Raw genomic sequence first — 20104 nt, forward strand, 5'->3', positions numbered from 1 at the left:
CTCTTATACACTGAATCTGTTTAATAAAATTACTGTGCTTTAGGAAATGAAGAATGATAAATAATTTCAAAAGTACATGCATGGAGTACAAGAGGGTACAGCTGTTCATCCAAACATAGGTGGGGTTTGTGGTTTTTACCAGCAGTCCACATTTTTAATTCAGTTGGTTTTTTAAGGATGCTAAACTTTAACAGCTAGCATGATGTGGAAATACTTTGATCTTTCTGCTAGCTAACCAGATCTGTGGATGAATATAATGTGCTTTATGTCTTGTTACACTGATTTGCTTTTTTTTTTCCTTGTAGGCTTCAGAAGCTTCCAAAATACCTACTTTTAGAAAATGTTAAAGGATTTGAATCCTCTTCTGCAAGGTAAACTGTAGTTAATATATGCAGGTTTTAGTTTGCAAAAAGGATATATTCTTTAGAAGGAGAAGGGATTTATTCTTTAGAAGGGGTTTTCTTTTCCTAGAATTGGAGTTAGCAAAATAACTTGAGATGGGACAGGAATTAAAATCTTAGGTTGTGAGAAGAACTTACTAGATAACTGGTTATGTCTCTAAGTGAATAAAGTACAACAGTATTTTATTTTTAATTTTATTTGATGAGTATTTCATTTGATTTTGTTTGATGATCATGTTTGCTTTAGAAAAGATCAGAATTAGAAAAGATCAGAATTATTTCAAAGAAAATAATAATATGTGTTACGTTCAGAGGTTTCAGGGGTTCATTCATGACAGGATCCCATGGTATCTTGTGTTATGGTCACAGAATAGTCCAGGGGCTTTCTTGAACGCCTTTGTTGAGAGTAGATTATCCCTGGTTCAGGGCTGCCATCAAATGGTTCAGAGATGCAGTGAGAAGGTTGTATTTGGTTGTGGTCTGAAATGTGGAAGAGGAGAGGTGTCACTGCATTTACCTAATGACAGCAAGAGCTCCTCTCTTGTGACCAAAGCAAGAGAGAGAGAGAGTTGCCATCTTCCTTCTCAGCTCTCACTGGGATAGAGTGGGATCTTTCTGTGTGCTCCTTAAGGCACCAGCTGCCACCCTGCATGTTGTGCTCTTAATCAATATGGCAGGCGGCTGGGAGACATGCTCAGCTGGTTCAGTGTTCGTGTTCTTCTCTTGTAGCCCCTGGGATTCCCTGGGCTGTGCCTTGCTGATCAGGGCTTGGGACAAGCTGTACTTCAGTAAACACATCAGTTAGGACACTTGTTTTCTGTTATGCCACCTGGGATGCAGTCTCACATGCAATGCTGGGTACAGGTCACAACTCCTGCCTATTGTATAGTTCCAGCCTAGTGCAGTCTGCAAGGAATACAGAAGAAAAGTCTTTTAAGATTATTTCCCTTACAATCTATTTTCATTTTTTAAAGCACAGTCCCACCTCACTTTTATAATCAAAGCCACTGATTTTTCTCATCCCTTAATTTAGTCTTTTTGTTAGGCTTAGTCGGTGCTGTGTATGTGAGGAGAAGGAACTAGTGAGCTATTTGTGGTTTTAATCTCCTGTTTTATGATTCCCAATAAAGAGAGTATCTTGCCCTCTGATTAGTTTCCCTGTTGACACACCACAATTACTTTCCTAGAGATGGGATGTTTTTGAAGAGGCATTTGCACTGTAGTAAGAGTGAGGTGCCTTTGAATGCATAATAGTCTCTAACACTGAACTTTATATGTTGCCTCTCAAATTCAGTAATGGATGACAAATCAATAATTTGCTGTCCAATTATTTCAATGAATGCTTTCGTAAATATGATGTTGAATTTAATCTGTGTTTATTTAGGATTAAAAAAGGGGCTGATGACTATGTGAAAGGAGTAATTCCTTTTTGATTCCTTTCAGAAATGAACTTTTGCAAACACTAACAACATGTGGATTTAAATATCAGGAATTTCTCTTGTCTCCAACATGTGTGAGTACTAAAATTGCTCTAATATTGTTTAATAGTTCAAAGTGCACTGAGTCCAAGAACATTTGAAAATTCTTTTCTGTATTAGAAAAGAGAGTCATGCCTGAAGCTGAAGATACACTTCAATGAGAAAACCAACTGATGTGACTTCTGATTTCTCATACTGGCATAATTGTATTGCTGTTTGTGTTCAGATCCTAGTCCCATATTGCTTTGTTGCCATTTGATATTTTTAAGAAGGCATGAATTTCCACTGTAACCAGGAAGGTGGTTTTCCCTGCAGGAGCCCCATTGCTTCAGAAGTGCTGTGCCTCTGGATTTCCCAGCACAGAAAATGTGACTGTTTCTTGTGGGAGGAGGAGCTTTGTTTCCATGTTACCCTGGCAACTGAAAAAAAGTTTGAGAGAGATTTCAGATTGTGCAACACTAACTGGAATCGGTGAAGTACCATAAATATTTGAGAAAAGCTGCTAGAATGTAGCTTGAAAACCAATTGTGGTGGATTTATTTAGTTGTTAGGTGTCTTATAATTCCTTGTTTAAGAAGGTGAAGAAAGACTTTTTTGCTTTGAATAGAAAACGGACAGTACCTGTCCCAAGAAATCATGAGGCATGTAAATTTTTCTTCTTGCATCACATAAAATTTTGTTTACATTCATATTCATTTACAGAGAAGGTCAAAACTATGAGATGCAGAGATTAATTGCTCCCTTGGATCTTTGGAAGTACCTAGGTATGGAAGTTACAAGTGTATAGGAATTATGAACCTAGAGAATACCCTGGAAAAAAGGAGGCTCAGGATGACCTAATTGCAGCCTTCTAGTACCTGATGGGAGACTACAAGGAAGACAGAGAGGGACTGTTTACAAGAATCTGCAGTGACAGGACAAGGAGGAATGGATTCAAACTTAAGGAGTAGTATCAGATCAGAATCAGGAGGAAGTTCTTTGTGATGAGGATGGTGAGGCACTGAGGGTTGTGCAGAGAAGCTGTGGATGCCCCATCCCTGGAAGTGTTCAAGGCCAGGTTGGATGGAGCTCTGAACAACCTGGTCTAGTGGAAGGTGTCCTTGCCCACAGCAGGGGGCTTGGAGCTAGATGACCTTCGAGGTCCCTTCCAGCACAAACCATTTTATGAATCTGTGATTCCGTGAATACTGATATCTCTGAAGTCATAAAATTTATTAGTGTGTCATAGTTCTGTTACTGCATGTAATGGCAGATAACTTGTATGATGCTATAGACAACTTTTTCTCTACTATCACATGGACTAAAGACTTCTGAATTTTGATTTCAGCTTGGCGTTCCCAATTCTAGGCTGCGGTATTTTCTAATTGCAAAGCTTCACCAAGAACCATTTTCCTTCCAAGCTCCTGGTCAAGTGAGTCTATCCACATTACTTGAATTTGCTTCATTTCATGAAGACTGAGGGATAAGTTTTCAGTTTAGTGGTGTATGTTGATAAATGGAGAAGAATGAGTGATTCCAACAGCAAAGTTAAATTCTATCTTCTTTTTTCAGCCTGGATATTGACCTTTGTAAGGACAGATGTGCATGTCTGTGGCTTAGATGGCTTTAAACAGTTGGGAGATGTGTTTTCTAGCCTGATAGTGGGCTAGAAAACATGTCATACTGCTACATTTTTTACACACTTGGAAAGGACTTTTTGCAAAGGCAATTTTTTGAGGCTGTTCTGACATCATTGCCAATAGGTCAAATAATCTTGATGCTACTGCTTTTGAAATCTTCATGGAAATAACATTTAAATGTTATTGTGAGCATCTCTGTATGGTTGTTTATTCTTACTCTCTGTCAAGTTGTTTATTTAATAGAGTTCTTTAATTTTATTTTTGTCATAATTTCCTCTTAGATATTGACAAGATTCCCAGATCAGGATCCAGAAGATTTACTCAAGGAAAAAGTTGCTGACAAAGTGGATGAAGCCAGTTCTTTGTCCTCTGAGGAGAAGAATCTGGATCCAAACATTGGTCCAGATTGCAGCAGCAAGAAGAGTTTACCAAAAGGGGCCTTTCTGTTTAAGCTTGAAACAGTAGAAGAGATGGAAAGGAAACATAATCAGGATAATGATCCCTCTATTCAAATGCTAAAAGACTTCTTGGAAGAGGAAAACGAAGAAATGAGTCAATATTTCTTACCACCAAAGTCCTTACTACGCTATGCTCTCCTGTTAGACATTGTTAAACCCACCTGCCGGAGATCCACGTGCTTTACAAAAGGGTAAGGTGCCAAGAAAATGTCTTGCTACATCATGTCCTGAAATTTTAAATGTGTTTTCTTGCTTGTGTCCTGTAAAATCACAGAGAGGTGTTTCATCCAAAAATCCTAGGCCTTTGAAAAAAATCTCCTTATATAGTGTGCTTGCTGGTCCAGTGAAATGACTGCGTGAGAATCTGTCTGGCAGAACATCATGTGCCCACTCCAAAAAGGCATTCACAAAAGACAGTTGCCATTTGTTGTTGACCTTCACAGAAGCTTCATTACCCCTGCGGAAATGTGGTTCCAGTAGATTGGTATAGTGCTGATTCATTAATGAATTTCTTTATATTGCTCAATGAAGTCACAAAGTGTCATGCATGACAGATCCATTCCTCATTAAATCTGTCTCCACTGTACATTTTATTGATTTCTTGGATTTTTCAGCTGTGTAGATCAGAATAGCTGGAGATTGTCATGAAACCAGTTAGGTTGCTGTGTTACAAATCATATTTTATAGAGTGGAACATCGGTGCTTTTCTGTCTAGTATTTTTCTGATTTGTACTTTGCAATTTCAAGTTTGACTTCTAGAAGTTGGTGAGTGTTCTGAAACTCTGTGGACAGCTGATCAGGAGCTTTTCCACTGAATGCATTTGTATTGAAACATTGCAGTTGGAGCCTGCAAATTTGTGGGAATTTTTAATACTGATAAATTTTTCTAATTGGATTGTTTTTTTGAAGTTGCTAAGTGTTTCAGTAAAATGTCTTGGATGATGAGTTAAAGCTAATTGTAATTTTTTTTTTAATTTGAAGAAATTAGACTGTCAGATTGACAGAATTCCTGCAATTTTTTTTTTTTATTTTAAAGGTTTAGACAGTAAAGAAGAAGAAAAAGAATTTAAAAAGTTTGAAATTTGTACAATGGGAAAGGTCTTCCCTCAGCTCACATATGTATGTGCCTTTTCTGCCCTCACTCTTTTGAGTTGAGGGGGGGTCAGCATCTCGTGAACTATCTTTCTTAACTAGAGTAGTCAAAAAACCCTTAGCCAGAATGGTATCTGATGTGTTTTCTGTGTGCCTTAAGTGTCATCAAAAGCAATTGGCCACTTGTGGTTTCTCTAGAATACGTCATGGTAGTTTGTGGTCATGTTTATCAAAATCACACTGAAGGAGGCTCCTGAGTAGTTAAAATCAAGTCTCTGTACGTAGTGGTGAGAAATCTGACACCAGGGGAAGGTGAGTCTTAGCCCTCTGCTGATATGGAGGTAGTTGTGGTGGTAGTTCTGTCTGATTTACCATCTTTGTTTTGTTTTTCAAGAGCCTTTGGGAAGGAAGGTCGCCAACATATTTCTCAATGTAATCATCTCATTTAGCTCTGCATTAAGAGAAGGTTCATAATTATATCTCATTAAAGTCCCTTTCTGAGGCCAGAAATAAGTCCCTGCTGTATCTGTTCCAGAAGTTCTGTTTTTATATTTCTCTGAAGCATGAGATGTAGGAAAAAGACTCCTGAATGGGGTGGAACAGCACTCTGGGTAGTACAGAGAATCGCTCTGCTGCTGTGCCTGTCTGGTGTCTTTCTTGTAAGTTGCACTGACCATCACCTTTGAGAGTGGGAGAAAAATTTCCCTCTTTTCTCTTTGGTTTTCAGGTATTTCTAACAAGGTTCATGTGATGGAAATAATCTGGGTATGCCTTCTCTAGTTCTTTCTATTTTGGGGACCTCAAATGCAGATAGTTCATCAGGGAGTTTTGCTATACCAGTATGTCTTTTGAAAAGCTTTGGTGGAGTACACAGCAAAATGTAATGGCCTGTAATGCTTGAGAGATCAAGCAGGTAATTCTGTGTGCCCTTCTGACACTGACTTCCTGGGCACTTAGTGAATGATTGCTGAGGTTTGTGACTACCAACACCATGGTTTCTCTTTGGAGTGTGTTTGTGGTGGCTGAAGTTGAGTATTTTAAAGGACAGAGGAAATGAAAATCATATCTGACTTCTCTAGATGTAGTCATTCTGGATATACTTGTAATTTGTGCTATGCTATTGACAAGAGAAGTGATGCCTCTCAAAATAGTGCAAATATCAATCACAGAAGAGTTTTCATGCTTTGTGGAAATTACGTTTTGTCAGTCATAATATACGACACAATATACCCAGAAAAAATACATGTGTGAAATGAAAAGATTTTTTTAAAGCTTACAGAAATAAAAGAGGCAGGGAATCTTGAATCAGATGAAAATTGAAGACTGTAATTTCTTAAGCCAACTTCTTTCATTGTAACTTGTAATGAAACTTGTAATGAATCTTGTCAGAAAATCAATACATCATTTTTTTACTGTGACAAAATTTAATTATGTTCCAGGTCTAAGGTAGGAATGTTAACTTTTCTGTAGTCAGCACTTTCAATAATAATAAATAACAATCCAGCTAATATTACATTAGCCATATGCCCACATTTGTATTAAAAAGCCAACAAGCACACTCACACACACACACAGCCTTCTATGCACACAGATACCAACTGGATTTTTTTGGGGAGGAGGAATTCTGTACTCTAGTGCCAGTTATTTAGACAGGAATATTTATTTTTCCCAATAGAACACTTCAATACCACTCTGAATTTTACCCCATTTATTGACTTTGGCTCAGTTATATTAAACTGAAATATTACCAGATGCTATAGAAGAGGGAGAGGATGAGGATTCCTCAGTGCTGCGTGTGTTACATCGTTAAACCTTGTGTTAGGGAATTTGCAGAATTAAAGATTAAACCAATTAAAGATGATGTGTTTACAAAACAGATCCCACATGTATTTAATGTGTAACAGTGTTTAGGTGCTCTGATCCTGAGGAAGATTTGTAACCACTTTGTTTTAAAACGAGTGCTGCTCTGGCTGTTATTGGCAGAACTAATTGTAGCATTTTCAGCCCAGGATGAAATACTCAAGATTGAGCCATTCTGGGTCATTGTGTCTATGCTGAAGGGAGAGTGTTCTTTTATTCACTGTGGAATTAGAGAGGCTTGAAACATAACTTGTGTCATGCTTTAGGAATGGGTCCCAAGTGGAACAAAAGACCTTTATTGTCGTTACCAATTGTCTTTACAGTAGTACAGATAAAACTAGAGAAGAGTGTCTGTTAATAATTGATGCAGACCACATCCCTCTAATGCAGGGGATCTTCTGAAGTTCTTCTGCAGGGCAAAGAACTTGATTTGTCTTGAATCACTCTCTTTCTGTTCAGAATGTTCAAACTGCCATAGTTAGACCAACAAAGCATGTTTCTGAAAGCCCATAATTATATTTAAATGATAGCCTTGAAGAGACAGCAGAGTAAACATGTTGTTAAGCAATCAACCACAAAGCATGCAGAATAGCTATCAGTGGTTTCAGAATACAACTTTACTTACTGTTTACTTGGATTTAAATGTTTCTCTCTCTCTTTCTCTCTCTTTCTCTCTCTCTTTCTCTCTCTTTCTCTCTCTTTCTCTCTCTTTCTCTCTCTTTCTCTCTCTTTCTCTCTCTTTCTCTCTCTTTCTCTCTCTTTCTCTCTCTTTCTCTCTCTTTCTCTCTCTTTCTCTCTCTTTCTCTCTCTTTCTCTCTCTTTCTCTCTCTTTCTCTCTCTTTCTCTCTCTTTCTCTCTCTTTCTCTCTCTTTCTCTCTCTCTTTCTCTCTCTTTCTCTCTCTTTCTCTCTCTTTCTCTCTCTCTCTTTCTCTCTCTTTCTCTCTCTTTCTCTCTCTCTCTTTCTCTCTCTTTCTCTCTCTTTCTCTCTCTCTCCCTCCCTCCCTTTCTCTCTCTCTCTTTCTTTCGCTCTCTCTCGCTCTGCTCTGCTCTGCTCTGCAGAGATGCCTGGCCATCACCCTTCCTACAGTGGAAAATCCACAAGCAATCAGAAGTTAAACCTGACTGAACCACCTTGTTTCTAATGCTTTCACATGAAAGCTGGAGGCTCACACTAGTGGTCCTCCTTTTAATAAGGAGAGCTAATTTGAACCTCTGGGATATTTGACCTGTAAGACATTTTGCCCTAATGTAAAATAGGCTTAGGCAACATAGATCTTTTTTTTTGGTGGTCCTATGCTTGAATTCCTTGGCTTTGTGTAGTTCCCACATATAAGACACTAGTGTTGATAAACCCTTGAGCACTGAGGGCAGACTCATCCCCAGAGAGCACATTGAGAGGGTTCTGCACTCCAGGGGTTAGCAGAGTTTATAACAAGGTTTTCTGCTTTATCTATCCAGGAGCCTGTTTGTTCATGAAGGGAAAGAAACCTGAGTAACCTCCCTGCAACTTTGCAATTGTCAATGCCATGAAATACAGTGAAAATATTGATTTAAGATTGTTATTGTTGTTGTTAAGGTATGGACACTATGTAGAAGGGACCGGCTCTGTTCTGCAGACAGCAGTAGATGTACAGGTAAGTGTGTAGTCTGACATATTAGAATGACTTGTATTAAAACTTGAGACTTGTTTCAAAGCTTGGGTTTTTTCTGTCTTCTCCCTTGTTATCCTGAATATTATAAGAAAAAAGTCGTTTAAATGTACATTTTATGGCAACTTAGTTTCCAGTTTGTGTTCCTAGACAGGAGTTTTTTTAGACCAAAATTATATCACTGTCTCTCTATGAGGAGAATATGAGTTGCTATTATTTTTACCTGTCATGTCATACAGAATTTTCACAGAGGTATGTGAAAACCTTAAAAATTACTACTTCTATGGAGAACATACAGTACAGTGTTATGAATCAAGGACTGGTTTTTGCATGCATATAATTCAGTAAATATTGTCAGATGTTTAACATTTTTGAATTTAAAAATTATTTATCTGAGAAGAGTATTTTGAAAAGTTCTACTATTGTTAGAATAGTAGAATAGGTTCATGACTAGTAGTATTTGGGCCTTGGAGAAGGTAATAAATGTACTGGTTAATCAGCATTCAAAGATACTTTTCACAAAGCCTGTGTTGTACACAAGCCTTTCCTCCTGCACTTCTGTGCTGTTCACTAATATTATAGGGCATTTCTAAGCATAAGAGGAATGCAGCTCTGGAATTCAGGATAATCTCAAAGTGAGAGTATTAAAACAGCTGCATCCACCCAGCTTGATTTGTATGAATGGTCTGTTATTGAGTTATACTGAGTCACTGTCCTTTGTCATTAACAAATGTTTGCTCTTTGATTGCCCCGTTAAGTATTGGTATAGCTTGGAACTGGAGGAAGAAATTATGAACATCCTCATGGCAACATTGATTTCTCTCCTGCAAGTCCATGTGTTGAGATGTTGGCTGCAAAACCAGAATGCAAATGACACTTTCAAGCAAAACATGCTTTGTCTTTGTCCCTGTAATAATTAAGGAAATATTCTATTAAGATGTGACTTTAAATTTTATATATTTGGCCTGCATCAGTCACATTTCTTGGTTTTATATTCTTCATAGCTTGAATCAGTGTTTAAACACATTGAGGAGTTACCAGAAGAAGAGAAGCTTATGAAATTGTCAACGTTAAAACTGAGGTACTTTACCCCAAGAGAAATTGCAAATCTTCATGGATTCCCTTTGGAATTTGGTATGTGGTACAAAATACACACTTCTACATTATTCTTCAGAAATGCTAATGTATTTGTTTTACTGGGACTAATCTATTCTTTTTATTTTGCATTTTTTTCAGACCACTCAGTTCTTATGATTGATTGATTCTTGTTGTTTGGTTAACTTCGAATTTCTCTAAATTTCCACTAGTTTTTTTCATGTATTGTAAGAGCCAGCTTCTGTGATGAGGTTTATCCTCATAAGCTAAAATGCTCTGTTAGTGAAGTGCAATGAAGGAATACCTTTGTTTAAAGTTGAAACTATTTATTCAGCAGCCAGTGTTACTCACAACTGTGGTAAATCAACATTTCCGGCTAACTTAGGAAGTCTGTTTGTGGTTCTCAGTGTTTGAGCTGCTTGCTTTCTCCCTTCCACACATTTACAGCTGCTGACAGGGGATTTCAGATGGTACACATAGTTCTTTTTGAGGAGTAACCAATCCATGAAGCCATCTCTGTCTTCTAGAAAGGGCAGCCCTTGGTGAGGTACATCATTTTCTAAGTGGCTGGTTTTGATTCCGTAGTATCAGTACACTGGATACACATCAACAAGAATTAACCCTGAAGTAAATTCATGAGAATTCTCCTTGTAAAAAAGGGCAAGCATTAAAGTGCAGCTTTTAATATCTGCTAAGAAACTTTCCTGCTGACATCACATCAGATCAATTTATTGACACTCAGCAACAAAAGCATCCATGAAATTATGAAAGGGTTTGTGTTTGAAGAGACCTTAAAGGTCATCTATTTCCAGCCCCCTTCCACTAGACTAGGTTGCTCAAAGAATAAGACAGAACTGACCTTGAGTAATTTGTTATATTTTGCTTTGACTCCCTCAGTGACTCTGAGAAATGTGACTTGTTTCTATGTATTTATTTCTTTCACAAGTTTAGGTTTCTTTTCATTTATTACTTGTTATATTCAAAATTGCTACATTTGGAGAACATGATCAAGGTTGCTCAGTGAAACTAGAGTTGGCAGCACTAAGCTTACATGTTTATGAGTATTTGCAAGTGTGTGCTGTGTTGTTACATACCAACATGCCATGTTTCTTCGTAGCCTCTCTTCTTTAATGGATCTGTTCTATTTGCCTTTTAGCACAGCTCTGTTTCATATTTATGTAGGCTGATGTCAAGATACTTGAACTTAACAGAGCTGGATTGGGCTTGTATAGGCTTATCATGCTGCTCAAGGTCTCTTTGAGCATAAAATTGCCCATTTTCTCTTTTTTAAAATGCAGCTGGAGTTTTTCACTGTTAAATCAGTCTCTGTGACATTACTGAGAGGTGCAATAGGGTTAATGTTGCTTGTATTTTACAAAGGGAGAACTGAGACAATGGAGAGATTTATATTTGGAATACTCCATTACTTTTGGGTGAGCAGTTCACAAAACCTGACTTGTATAATTTCATAGTGCTTGGAGTGATGCCTTGCTATCTGTTCAGAGCTCACCTGTGAGATTCAATATTTTTGCAAACCAGAACTGAACTCTGAAGACAAGTCAGGCTTCTGAATTTGAGTATCATCCAGATCATCACCATGTACAATGTGTTCATTTAGCAGACCTGTCTTTTGTTCATCTGGAATTCTGCCTCTCAGAGGAGTATGGCAGTTAGTATTATAACTGTTTTACAGTTCTTGCAGTTCCCTTCCCTCTCTATACTACTTTTCCAACTTTGATGACACATAAACCAAGCTGCTCTTTCATTCAGTGGTTTCCTCTGGCATATACTCCTGAGTCATAGGCAGAACATGCATTTTCCCCTGCACTGAGTCACAAGTCTGACATTTCTTTGTGTTTAAAACTTCCCCACTTTCTGCTTTAAAAAGTGTTACTTGACTCTAGGCTGATACAAATCTTTAATGAGTTTCAGTACTGTAATCTCAGTTTCCTTTGAGAATTTTCAAGCTCTGGATTTTTTTTGAAAGTGGATATATTTATGGCTGCAGCAAAGGGTGTTGCCCTGACAGCATTTGTCCCATGCTAAACTTCAAGTAATTATTGTGAAATATGGTATTTTCAGAGCAAAATGTGTTATAAGTTCTCTGCTACTGTGTTCTGTAGTGACAGCAACATTTAGGCTGAAGTGTTCAAAACCAGGGAGCTTGGAATTGTACCCACTGTAAATATGTTATTGGTCCAAGAAAGTGAAGAAGCTGAGGAAACTCAAAGCTGAAAACTATGTGAACAGACTGTCAGCAGCTTTGTAACAGATGCTGTTACTAGTGCAGCTACAGTATCATCAGAAGAAACGTGATTCTCTAAATGGTTCTGCATTTTAAGAAGTTGATGGCCTTTTCTAATACGTGAGGTCCAGAGTTAAAGTCATTGTTCATTCTTAACATGACCAGATTTATTTGTGCTTTTAACATCAAAATGGATAAATAGTAATTGCACTATAGTTGAATGAAATACTGCAGTCATTTGTCTTAGTCACTCTGGTGGGTCCCACAGCAATATCATTAAAAGTGAACAGAGCGTTCTTGCACCTGTGACCTGCTTTCATGAGAGTGATGTCAGGATGTGTTTTCCATTTTTCTTATTAGCAATGCATGCAGGCTTTTAGGAAACAAAAGCCAGCATGGTGAGGAAGTACGTGCTGTTAAGACCTCAATGTCCTCAGGTTCTGTGTGTGACATAAATGCTACAGTGAGAGCTGTGCAGCAAGTGCCAGCATACTGGAAGTTGTTGAATCTGACCTTCTGATGTAGGCTACTCTGGAGCCAAGAAGATAGAAAATGCAAGACAATGTTAACAGTCAGAGGGAGGAGGCTTGGGATAAAGGAAACCACGAGTTCTGGAAATTAATTTTTGGCTTTTGGTTGCCAAAAGGTAGTAGGAGAAATTCTGACATTTTCAAGATTCAGATAGGTTTCTTGAGCTATAAGTGCATGTGTGTGTGTGCATAAATACAAATTTATTTCCATGTGTGCTTTTAAAAAGCCTTTATTCTGTACCTTATCCATCAATGGAATGGGAAAACTCCATCTAAGGAAGTATGTGTGGGAGTACAAGTGATTGCTCCAAAGACAGAACAGTTGCCCAAATGTGAGTGCCAGGAAGCTGGGCAGAGTGGATGGAGCTGGCAGAAGATGTGTTTACCAAAGCAGTCCTCATTTGAGGCATTAGTAACTGGCAGAGAAGGATGGAACAACTCCTCCCAGACACCACCTCCTCCTCAGAGCCTCCTTTGGCTCAATAACTGTACAACCACATTCTCTGTCTGGAACAGATTTTTTTCTGAAGAGCTGTGAAAACTTCAGAGCATACATATCACTACTTGCACTCACAGTGTGCTTGTGCATCTGAGCTAATTGGGGTGGCGATGACCTCCGAGTCAAAGTTAGGTATTTCTTCTTAGGGAATGATGAAATAATTGAATGTGGCCAGGTTTCAGCAGTTTACTATATGACCCTAACAGTTAAGTCACTACTGCTGTTCATCTTTTACTCAGGTTGAAGCAAATGTACTTTACCTCACAGTAGGAGTAAGGTAAGAGTGCAAACAAGGACAGAGCAGACCAACTCGCTGCTCGAAACTGCTTCACTCTCAGGAGCCTGGTAGTCAGTACAAGCACACCCCTTTCACAATACCTGGGCTGGTGTCCTTTTTACTGGCTCTCCCTTCTTTCTGCCAGGCCATGCACTTACTATGGGGAGGACATTTCTGGTGCTGTCTGTATTTCTGAGTGTGTTTAATGGGGTCAGCATTGAATTACATGGAAAATTGTTCAACTGCTTGATCGCTCACTGAATAAGCCTTGCTCATTGTTTAATCTGTATGGGTGGTATATTGCATTGAGAGGCTTGGGATTTGCCTGAGCTGTTTGTGGGGATCATGTGGGAAGAACAATATAAAGCTTATTGAGAAGTGCAGTGTAGTCCATCTGCAGAACTGTTGCATTTTCTTTCTGATATGGTCATGTTCTTCTGTGGATGTTATCTAGGGTATCAGTTGTGCAGGGATTTAGTGCTGCTGCCCCTCCCTGAGACTGCTGGATGTTTTGAGCTCTCTGAAGGGAAGGTAGATCAGCAGTAGTTACACAACAGAGGAATGTTTTGAAGCTTCTTGTGAAACCTTAGAGGTGGCAGTATTGATAATAGAAGAACTGATACCAATCCAGTGAATTGGTTGTGAATTGGTTTTGTAACCTCGTGAATTTTTGGGGGGGCTGGAGGGAGGGTGAATCCTGTTGCAGTCTGTGATAACTGCACTAAGAAATGTTCACTGAAAAAAAAAAAAAATTAGACTAAAAAGTAGGAATAAACCCAGACTAGTGATTTTGCACTCTATGTTTTTGTTTTAGGTTTTCCTGAAAAGGTAACAGTAAAGCAACGCTATCGTCTGCTGGGAAACAGCCTCAATGTACACGTGGTGGCAAAATTGATCTCCATTCTACTTGAATAATTTAGAACCTGAAACTGATGCATATGGACTGGTGACAGAAAATACTTCCATCTTTTAGGAGAAAGCTGATGGAACCTGGACAAATACCAGAGCTTGCCAAGATACTTGTCCAGACATTTTGCTGAATGATTTTTATGTATTTTTAATAAGTTGCATTTATGATGGATTTAAACTGTATAGGTGTTTTATTTAAAGGGCAGTTTACAGGACTTACTTGCTTTATTTGAATGTTCTTTTTAGTTTGCAGAATGAAAAATAGTACACATTCTAATACTTCAATGAGAAAGGACAAGATTATTTTATTTTACTTTATTTTTTATCATAAAACCATTTTCAGTACTGTGTGAACTGTGTCAAAGCTGTTTCAATCAGGTGCAGAGATCAAGTTCTATGTGTAAAATGTCTTCATCTTTAAATGTAAGTAATCCATTCTGAAAAGATTTGCTGTATATATGATCTGAAATTTTGATGTGATTTTTTTAGGTCATGAAACTAATAAATTCAGTATTTTATATACAATTTTTAAGATGTAATGTTGTTCTTTATGGTTTTCTCACCTTCTTTAAATACTTGTAGGATTCTGGAACCCAACTGTGTTTGTCTGGAATGATTTGTTTGGTTGCAGCTGAATGAAAATATTTCAAGATTATCACAGGCCTGACAATAATTTTCCTGTTTCTCTTCTCATATTATTCAGGATAAGATCATTGCTCCTTACCAAAGACCTACATGTAAAAGACATTAAAAAAAAATTAAAGCACCATGTTTAGGTTCCTGTGACATAAGAACTGGAGAAAAACCGTATGGGCTTCTTCAGAAAATTTCTTCACAAATCTCGGTGGCAGTACTGGGGTTAGGAGTGTACGTTGGGCTGAAGCCACTGCATGTGGCCATCCCAGGTGCCACCGCTGCACAGCGCCCTGTAGAGCTGGACTCAGTGGGTTTGTATTCAAGTCTTGTGAGTTTAGTACCTGTAAAATCATAGAGAAAATGATGGGAAAACTGAAAGCCTTATGAAAAGTATGTGCTCTAGTTGTTATCTTTCCTTGGGATTTTCCCATTGCTATCTTGATTAAAAACAGCTTGAATGAAGAGGAGGCAAGATGATACTTAGCAGGCATCCTTAGGGAGATTATGTGCCAGAAGACAGAAGGATTTTGATCATAGTTGCTGTGCACCTAAGTAATGAGCTAAAGTTGCCAGCCCTGAAAATGAATGAGTTTCCTTCCCCTCTTCCCCCACCCATGGGATGACACAGGACCAGTCTTGGCATGTTCCATCTGGGCTTGGTAGTGCAGGAGAAAGTGAAGACCGCAGAGAGATACTGTAGCTATTTTCATCTGCTGAAAACAATTTAAAAATACATTGTTTTCTGTAGATAAATTCATGCAGCTTTATCTTGTGCTGAGTCTTGCATTTCTTCTTCAGTCTTGATTTGCATGATGCTTATGGACTGTTAAACCATGAAAAGCTTGGGTTGACTTAATTCAGCCTGTCTGATTCTCCAGGAGAATATTGACCACTTGGGCTGTTCCAGCTCTAAAAGAGAAATAGAAATGGTTTCTCCTGAAAGTGCTCTGGACAAAACCCTAGAGAAAGGTGAGGTTGGCCTTTGTCCTCACCTGGTCAGTTGCACTACTGAAATGGCAAAAAAGCACTGCTGTACTGGCTACTAAACTGCAAAGAGCAGGTGTGGTTTTGACAGTGAACCATGGTTAGCTGTACCCACAATGGTTAGTGTGTAGATGTATCAGCCAGATCAATAACTATGTATGTATCTGTATGGTCTTGTTCTTGGGAGAAATTTGGTAGTATGAAGACGTATTGCTTTCTAATATGTTCCAAACATTGGTATGAAAACAAAGGATATCAATTTGAAATATAAATTGGAATTTCTTTCTGCTAATTCATGTAAATAGTTACTCACTCTGCTTCACTGTAGTAATACTTGGAAAAGTATTACTATTAACAATTACTCTTCAATTCCTTTATGTAGAACATAAATTAATGCTTTATATGCCACTTGTAAGTTAACAGTGTTGAAGTGTAAGTTGAAATGTACCTAGCTGCACCTAAAACTGATACAGTAATACAGAGCCTGTTATATGTGGATAGTGAAATTTAATTCAATGTGATTGTGAAAACTGAATCTGTTTGCTAATTTGAGCTCTTTCTGAAGGAAAAAAAAAATTAAATAATTCAGAGTTGTAAATACATATTTGTGTATTTTACCTCTGCTAACCCTGTAATACTGGTGCAGCTAAATTGAGTGACTGCTGCTTATCTTCTTGGTTTGTTATTAATAGCCTGGTTTACTGAGTTCTGTTAGGTTGTACCTGCTTGACCTCACTTGATGATCATGTTGCTTCCTTTTCCAAGCAGTCTCCTAATCCTAAGTGCTTTGCAGTGTACATCATTGCTGTACTTTGCAACTTTAGCTTAAGCATTTTCACAGCAATGAAATGTGATAACAAAAGCAGCTGAAAGGTGAAGAAGTAGAATCTGGAAAACAGCTTTGGAAAGGGAGGGATATTCCCAGGATCTGATTTTTTATTTTGTACCTCATTCATTTGCATATCTTAATTACATTTCATTATCTGAGTGAGGTTATGTGGTTGCGTTCCCTTAAATTTGAGAATTTCCAGTGAAAAAAAGGCTGTCATATTTGGTGGTGTTATATTTATGTAGTCATTTTTGAAGCTTGCAGATTGACTTACAAAGTCTTCCCTATACCAGCTAGCTTTTGTCTAAGTTAGTCTGGGGTTTCCCTATACTCATGAAGAGACCTGTCTAGTGGCAAAATTACTGAAATACCATTTTTAAATGCAGTGAGTTTGAGTAGTTTTTGATGCTTGCAGTGGAGGTGCATCCTTCCATGCAGTGAATGTAAGGCTCCTGCCCAGAGCCCTTTTTATCACACTTTTGACTGATAGGAGACTTACAAGGATTTTCAGGAATCTCTGTATTACAGTCTGGGAGAACACTGATTGATGATGGCTATTTCTTAAATTTAAACAGGGGGAAGCCCATTTTGGTTTTGACAGAGACATTTCAATAGAGACCTGAACAGGCCCCAGGCTTCAATGACTGTACAATTTATTTTAGCAGTTGACACACATTTCTAAAATCAGTGGAAAATTTAGAAAATATTTGTTGCATCTCAAGGATGAATTATTCAATTCTCAGCTCCTCCTTTGGCTCCTCTTATTGCTGTTCATACAGAAGTTTAACACTTGAATTCTTGTATAAGTACTGAATTATATTTGTTTTCCTTAGCAGTTTAATATATTTTGCCTCCTATGTGTTTACAACCACTTAAGTGTTGTATTTTTTCTGCAATTTATTTAAAGAATATGACATATTAGTAAGGATTTAGAGGAGATTAAGTAATAATTGCTTCAGAGCACTAGCATTTCTGAGCAGTCTTATGTAAATATTTTATAAAATTGAACTGATCAAGGAAATGCCCAAGGAAAAATAATGTGAAGCTATGAAAAAGTAGACATAGAGCCCAAAATTAATTCCAGTAGCCATTTTCTCTTTGCCTGTGCAAATATGAGTATTGTAGAGTTGCAACCTCATTAGGGGAAGTTTATGAAATACTGAGTAGTGATAGTATGTCAATTTAAATGTTATTGTGAAGAGCAGGACAAGATTTGTGTTACTTTTGTCTTTAGTAGATTGTAAGGTTTGGGGAGTTTGTATGGCCAGTAAAGAAAAGAAATAGTGGCCCAAGAGGGTCAGGCAGCCACCGAGACAACTTTGACTTCCCTCCACCTGGTCCTGTTGGCAGTGGGAGGAAGCTGGATGAGGAACCTTCTCAGGTAAGAGCTCTGGTGAAACAAGAAGCAGAGTTGCAAGGGTTTAAATCAACTGGAACACAACACTTTTAGTGAGAGAGTTGTTGGATGTCAGATGGCCACTCTGGCTGGATGCCCTTCACTAGGATTTGGGAAATTGCAGCAAAAAAGTTCCTGAAATCTCCTCCAGGGAGGAATGTCTCTGATTTTAGATGCAGGAATACATCCTGAAATCTTCAGGATTCAGGATGTATTCCTGCATCTAAAATCAGCTTCAGTGAGAGCATGTTTGTCTTGTGCTTTTGTCCATGCACTGGGCTGCTTTAATTCAAATACTTTTAAATTGCCACCTGGCACTTGGAAGCGAAGAATGTTGATGGTACTGATATATTTTCTCATATGTAGATAGCAATAAATAGTTTTGATTAGTTCAAATGTTTGCCCTTATATATTTTAATAAATAAATGAGATTCATTTATAAATAAATACACTGTTTATAAATAATACACTTAAAATAGGATTCTTCTCAGAATTAATATTTTTATAGGCATTTTCACTGTGTATTGATCACAACATATGGCATTACTCATTTTTTGCACATGTGTTATAAGGTGAAGCTTGTGGAGAAGGAGAAGATTGGACAAGTTAATGTCAGAAAAATCCTCTGAGAGTACTGAGTAAGTGGACTTCTGATGGAAGTTCCTGAGCTGCAAATAACTGGATGCCAAGAGAGTACCTAGGGGAGGTACTATATATGCTCCCCCCTTTATTTCCTGTCTGCCTTTGGCCACTGTTGAAGAGTGACCTGGATGATCCACTGGCCTGGAGAGATCTTTTCTAGCCCAGGATGATGACTCTTACTGCTTATTTTGTATGGTGACAGAATGCCAGTACTTGTAACCACAGCCTCAAGGCACAGCAAAGGCTTTACAGACAGCTCAGACTGAGCTTCTTGGTGAGAGCCAGCAGTACAGAACAGAATGAACCTGAGGGAGGTTGTGCAGGCAGGTCCATCCATGGCTTATGGGTTATTAGTGAAGAAGGGTGGATATGCAAATGGAAGTCCCTAAAAATAGCTCCAGTGTATGTTAAAAGGACTGGAATAATCAATAGAAAAGAATAAAGCCAATACAAGCGACTGGAAGCTTTTCAATAACCTAATTGCAAAAAAGAATGAAATGGAGAATAGGAAGTATCAAAGTGGTTTATAGAAACAACCATGTGTAGGAAGAAAAACCAGAAAGACAGAAGAACTAAAATAAAAGCCTCATAAGGGAAGTAAAAATCTAATGTGTTACATCTTACTTGCCATAAAGGAATCCAGGGAGAATTTGGACAGTAGATCAATTTCAGCTTAAGTAGTTAACTACATCAAGACTCTTTTTTTTGTCATTTCCTATTAAAAACTGAAAACCTCAATTTCCAGGCCAGGTAGTTTAACTTAATTAGCAGGTAAATTATGAGCTTCATCAGCTGTGTTGAGGAAGCAGAATCTTAAATAGGTGACAGAGGGCAGAATGCTGAAAAGAAAAGGAAATCCTTAAGGAGGGGTGTGAGAAATGGAGGCTTGCAGCAGCTGCAGCCCCTGGGGAAGGTGCTGAGGCCATAAAACTCTCAAGGCACTCATGAAGAGAGGGAAAGACTGATGATAGGTGCTTATAGGTAAGGAACAGCAAGGGGCATGTTACTTTTCAGAGTCACTCATGTTTGACGTAAACCCCATGGTTGCTGGTCCATTGCACAGGGCCTGCTACCAACTTAGTGCTTGGCTGTTCTCAGAGCTGTAGGGGCACATGTATAGGGGGATACAGTATGGGTAAATGAAAGTGGTATAGAATGTAATCTTATCCCCCTACCAGTTGCAGCTGAACCAATTACTGCAGATTAGGAGCAGGCCTGGTCTTAACAGGCCACACCTGTAGCCAATAAGAACATTGTTATAAAAGAGTGGATTGGTGGGAACTGGAGTTAGATGACTGCTCCAAGGACCAGGAACAGTTAGTGCTTAGAGGAGCTGCCTACAGAAAACATCGAGGAGGTATAAAGCTCTGGTGATATGGAACCCTTGCACTATAATAATAGAACTCTTGTTATATGAGACAACACACATGGGAAAGGCTGAGTTCTGTATGGAGCTGGGTTTGCACCATGAATTTCCAGTGATATGGAGGTAACAGTCTGACTTC

The 20104-nt window shown here is 38.3% G+C and overlaps 1 protein-coding gene across 7 annotated transcripts in view; it reads left to right on the forward strand.

The window, feature by feature from the left end:
* The window catches only part of TRDMT1 (tRNA aspartic acid methyltransferase 1), a 41658-nt gene extending 27058 nt beyond the window's left edge, over positions 1-14600 (forward strand). For 5 of the 7 annotated variants that reach the window (XM_063150511.1, XM_063150537.1, XM_063150519.1 and 2 more), the window contains 7 exons: positions 306-371; positions 1845-1914; positions 3207-3290; positions 3780-4147; positions 8485-8542; positions 9562-9691; positions 14018-14600. In XM_063150511.1, coding sequence (XP_063006581.1) covers positions 306-371; positions 1845-1914; positions 3207-3290; positions 3780-4147; positions 8485-8542; positions 9562-9691; positions 14018-14118 — 877 coding nt within the window. In that variant the 3' untranslated portion in view covers positions 14119-14600. Of the gene's footprint in view, positions 1-305; positions 372-1844; positions 1915-3206; positions 3291-3779; positions 4148-5775; positions 7684-8366; positions 8543-9561; positions 9692-14017 lie in introns of those variants that run through there. The other 2 variants (XM_063150527.1, XM_063150532.1) reach the window with 2 other exon arrangements.
* Positions 14601-20104: the final 5504 nt, after the last annotated feature.

Source organism: Melospiza melodia, chromosome 1 (genome assembly GCF_035770615.1).
Source record: "Melospiza melodia melodia isolate bMelMel2 chromosome 1, bMelMel2.pri, whole genome shotgun sequence".
In the NCBI taxonomy this organism is placed as follows: Eukaryota; Metazoa; Chordata; class Aves; order Passeriformes; family Passerellidae; genus Melospiza; species Melospiza melodia.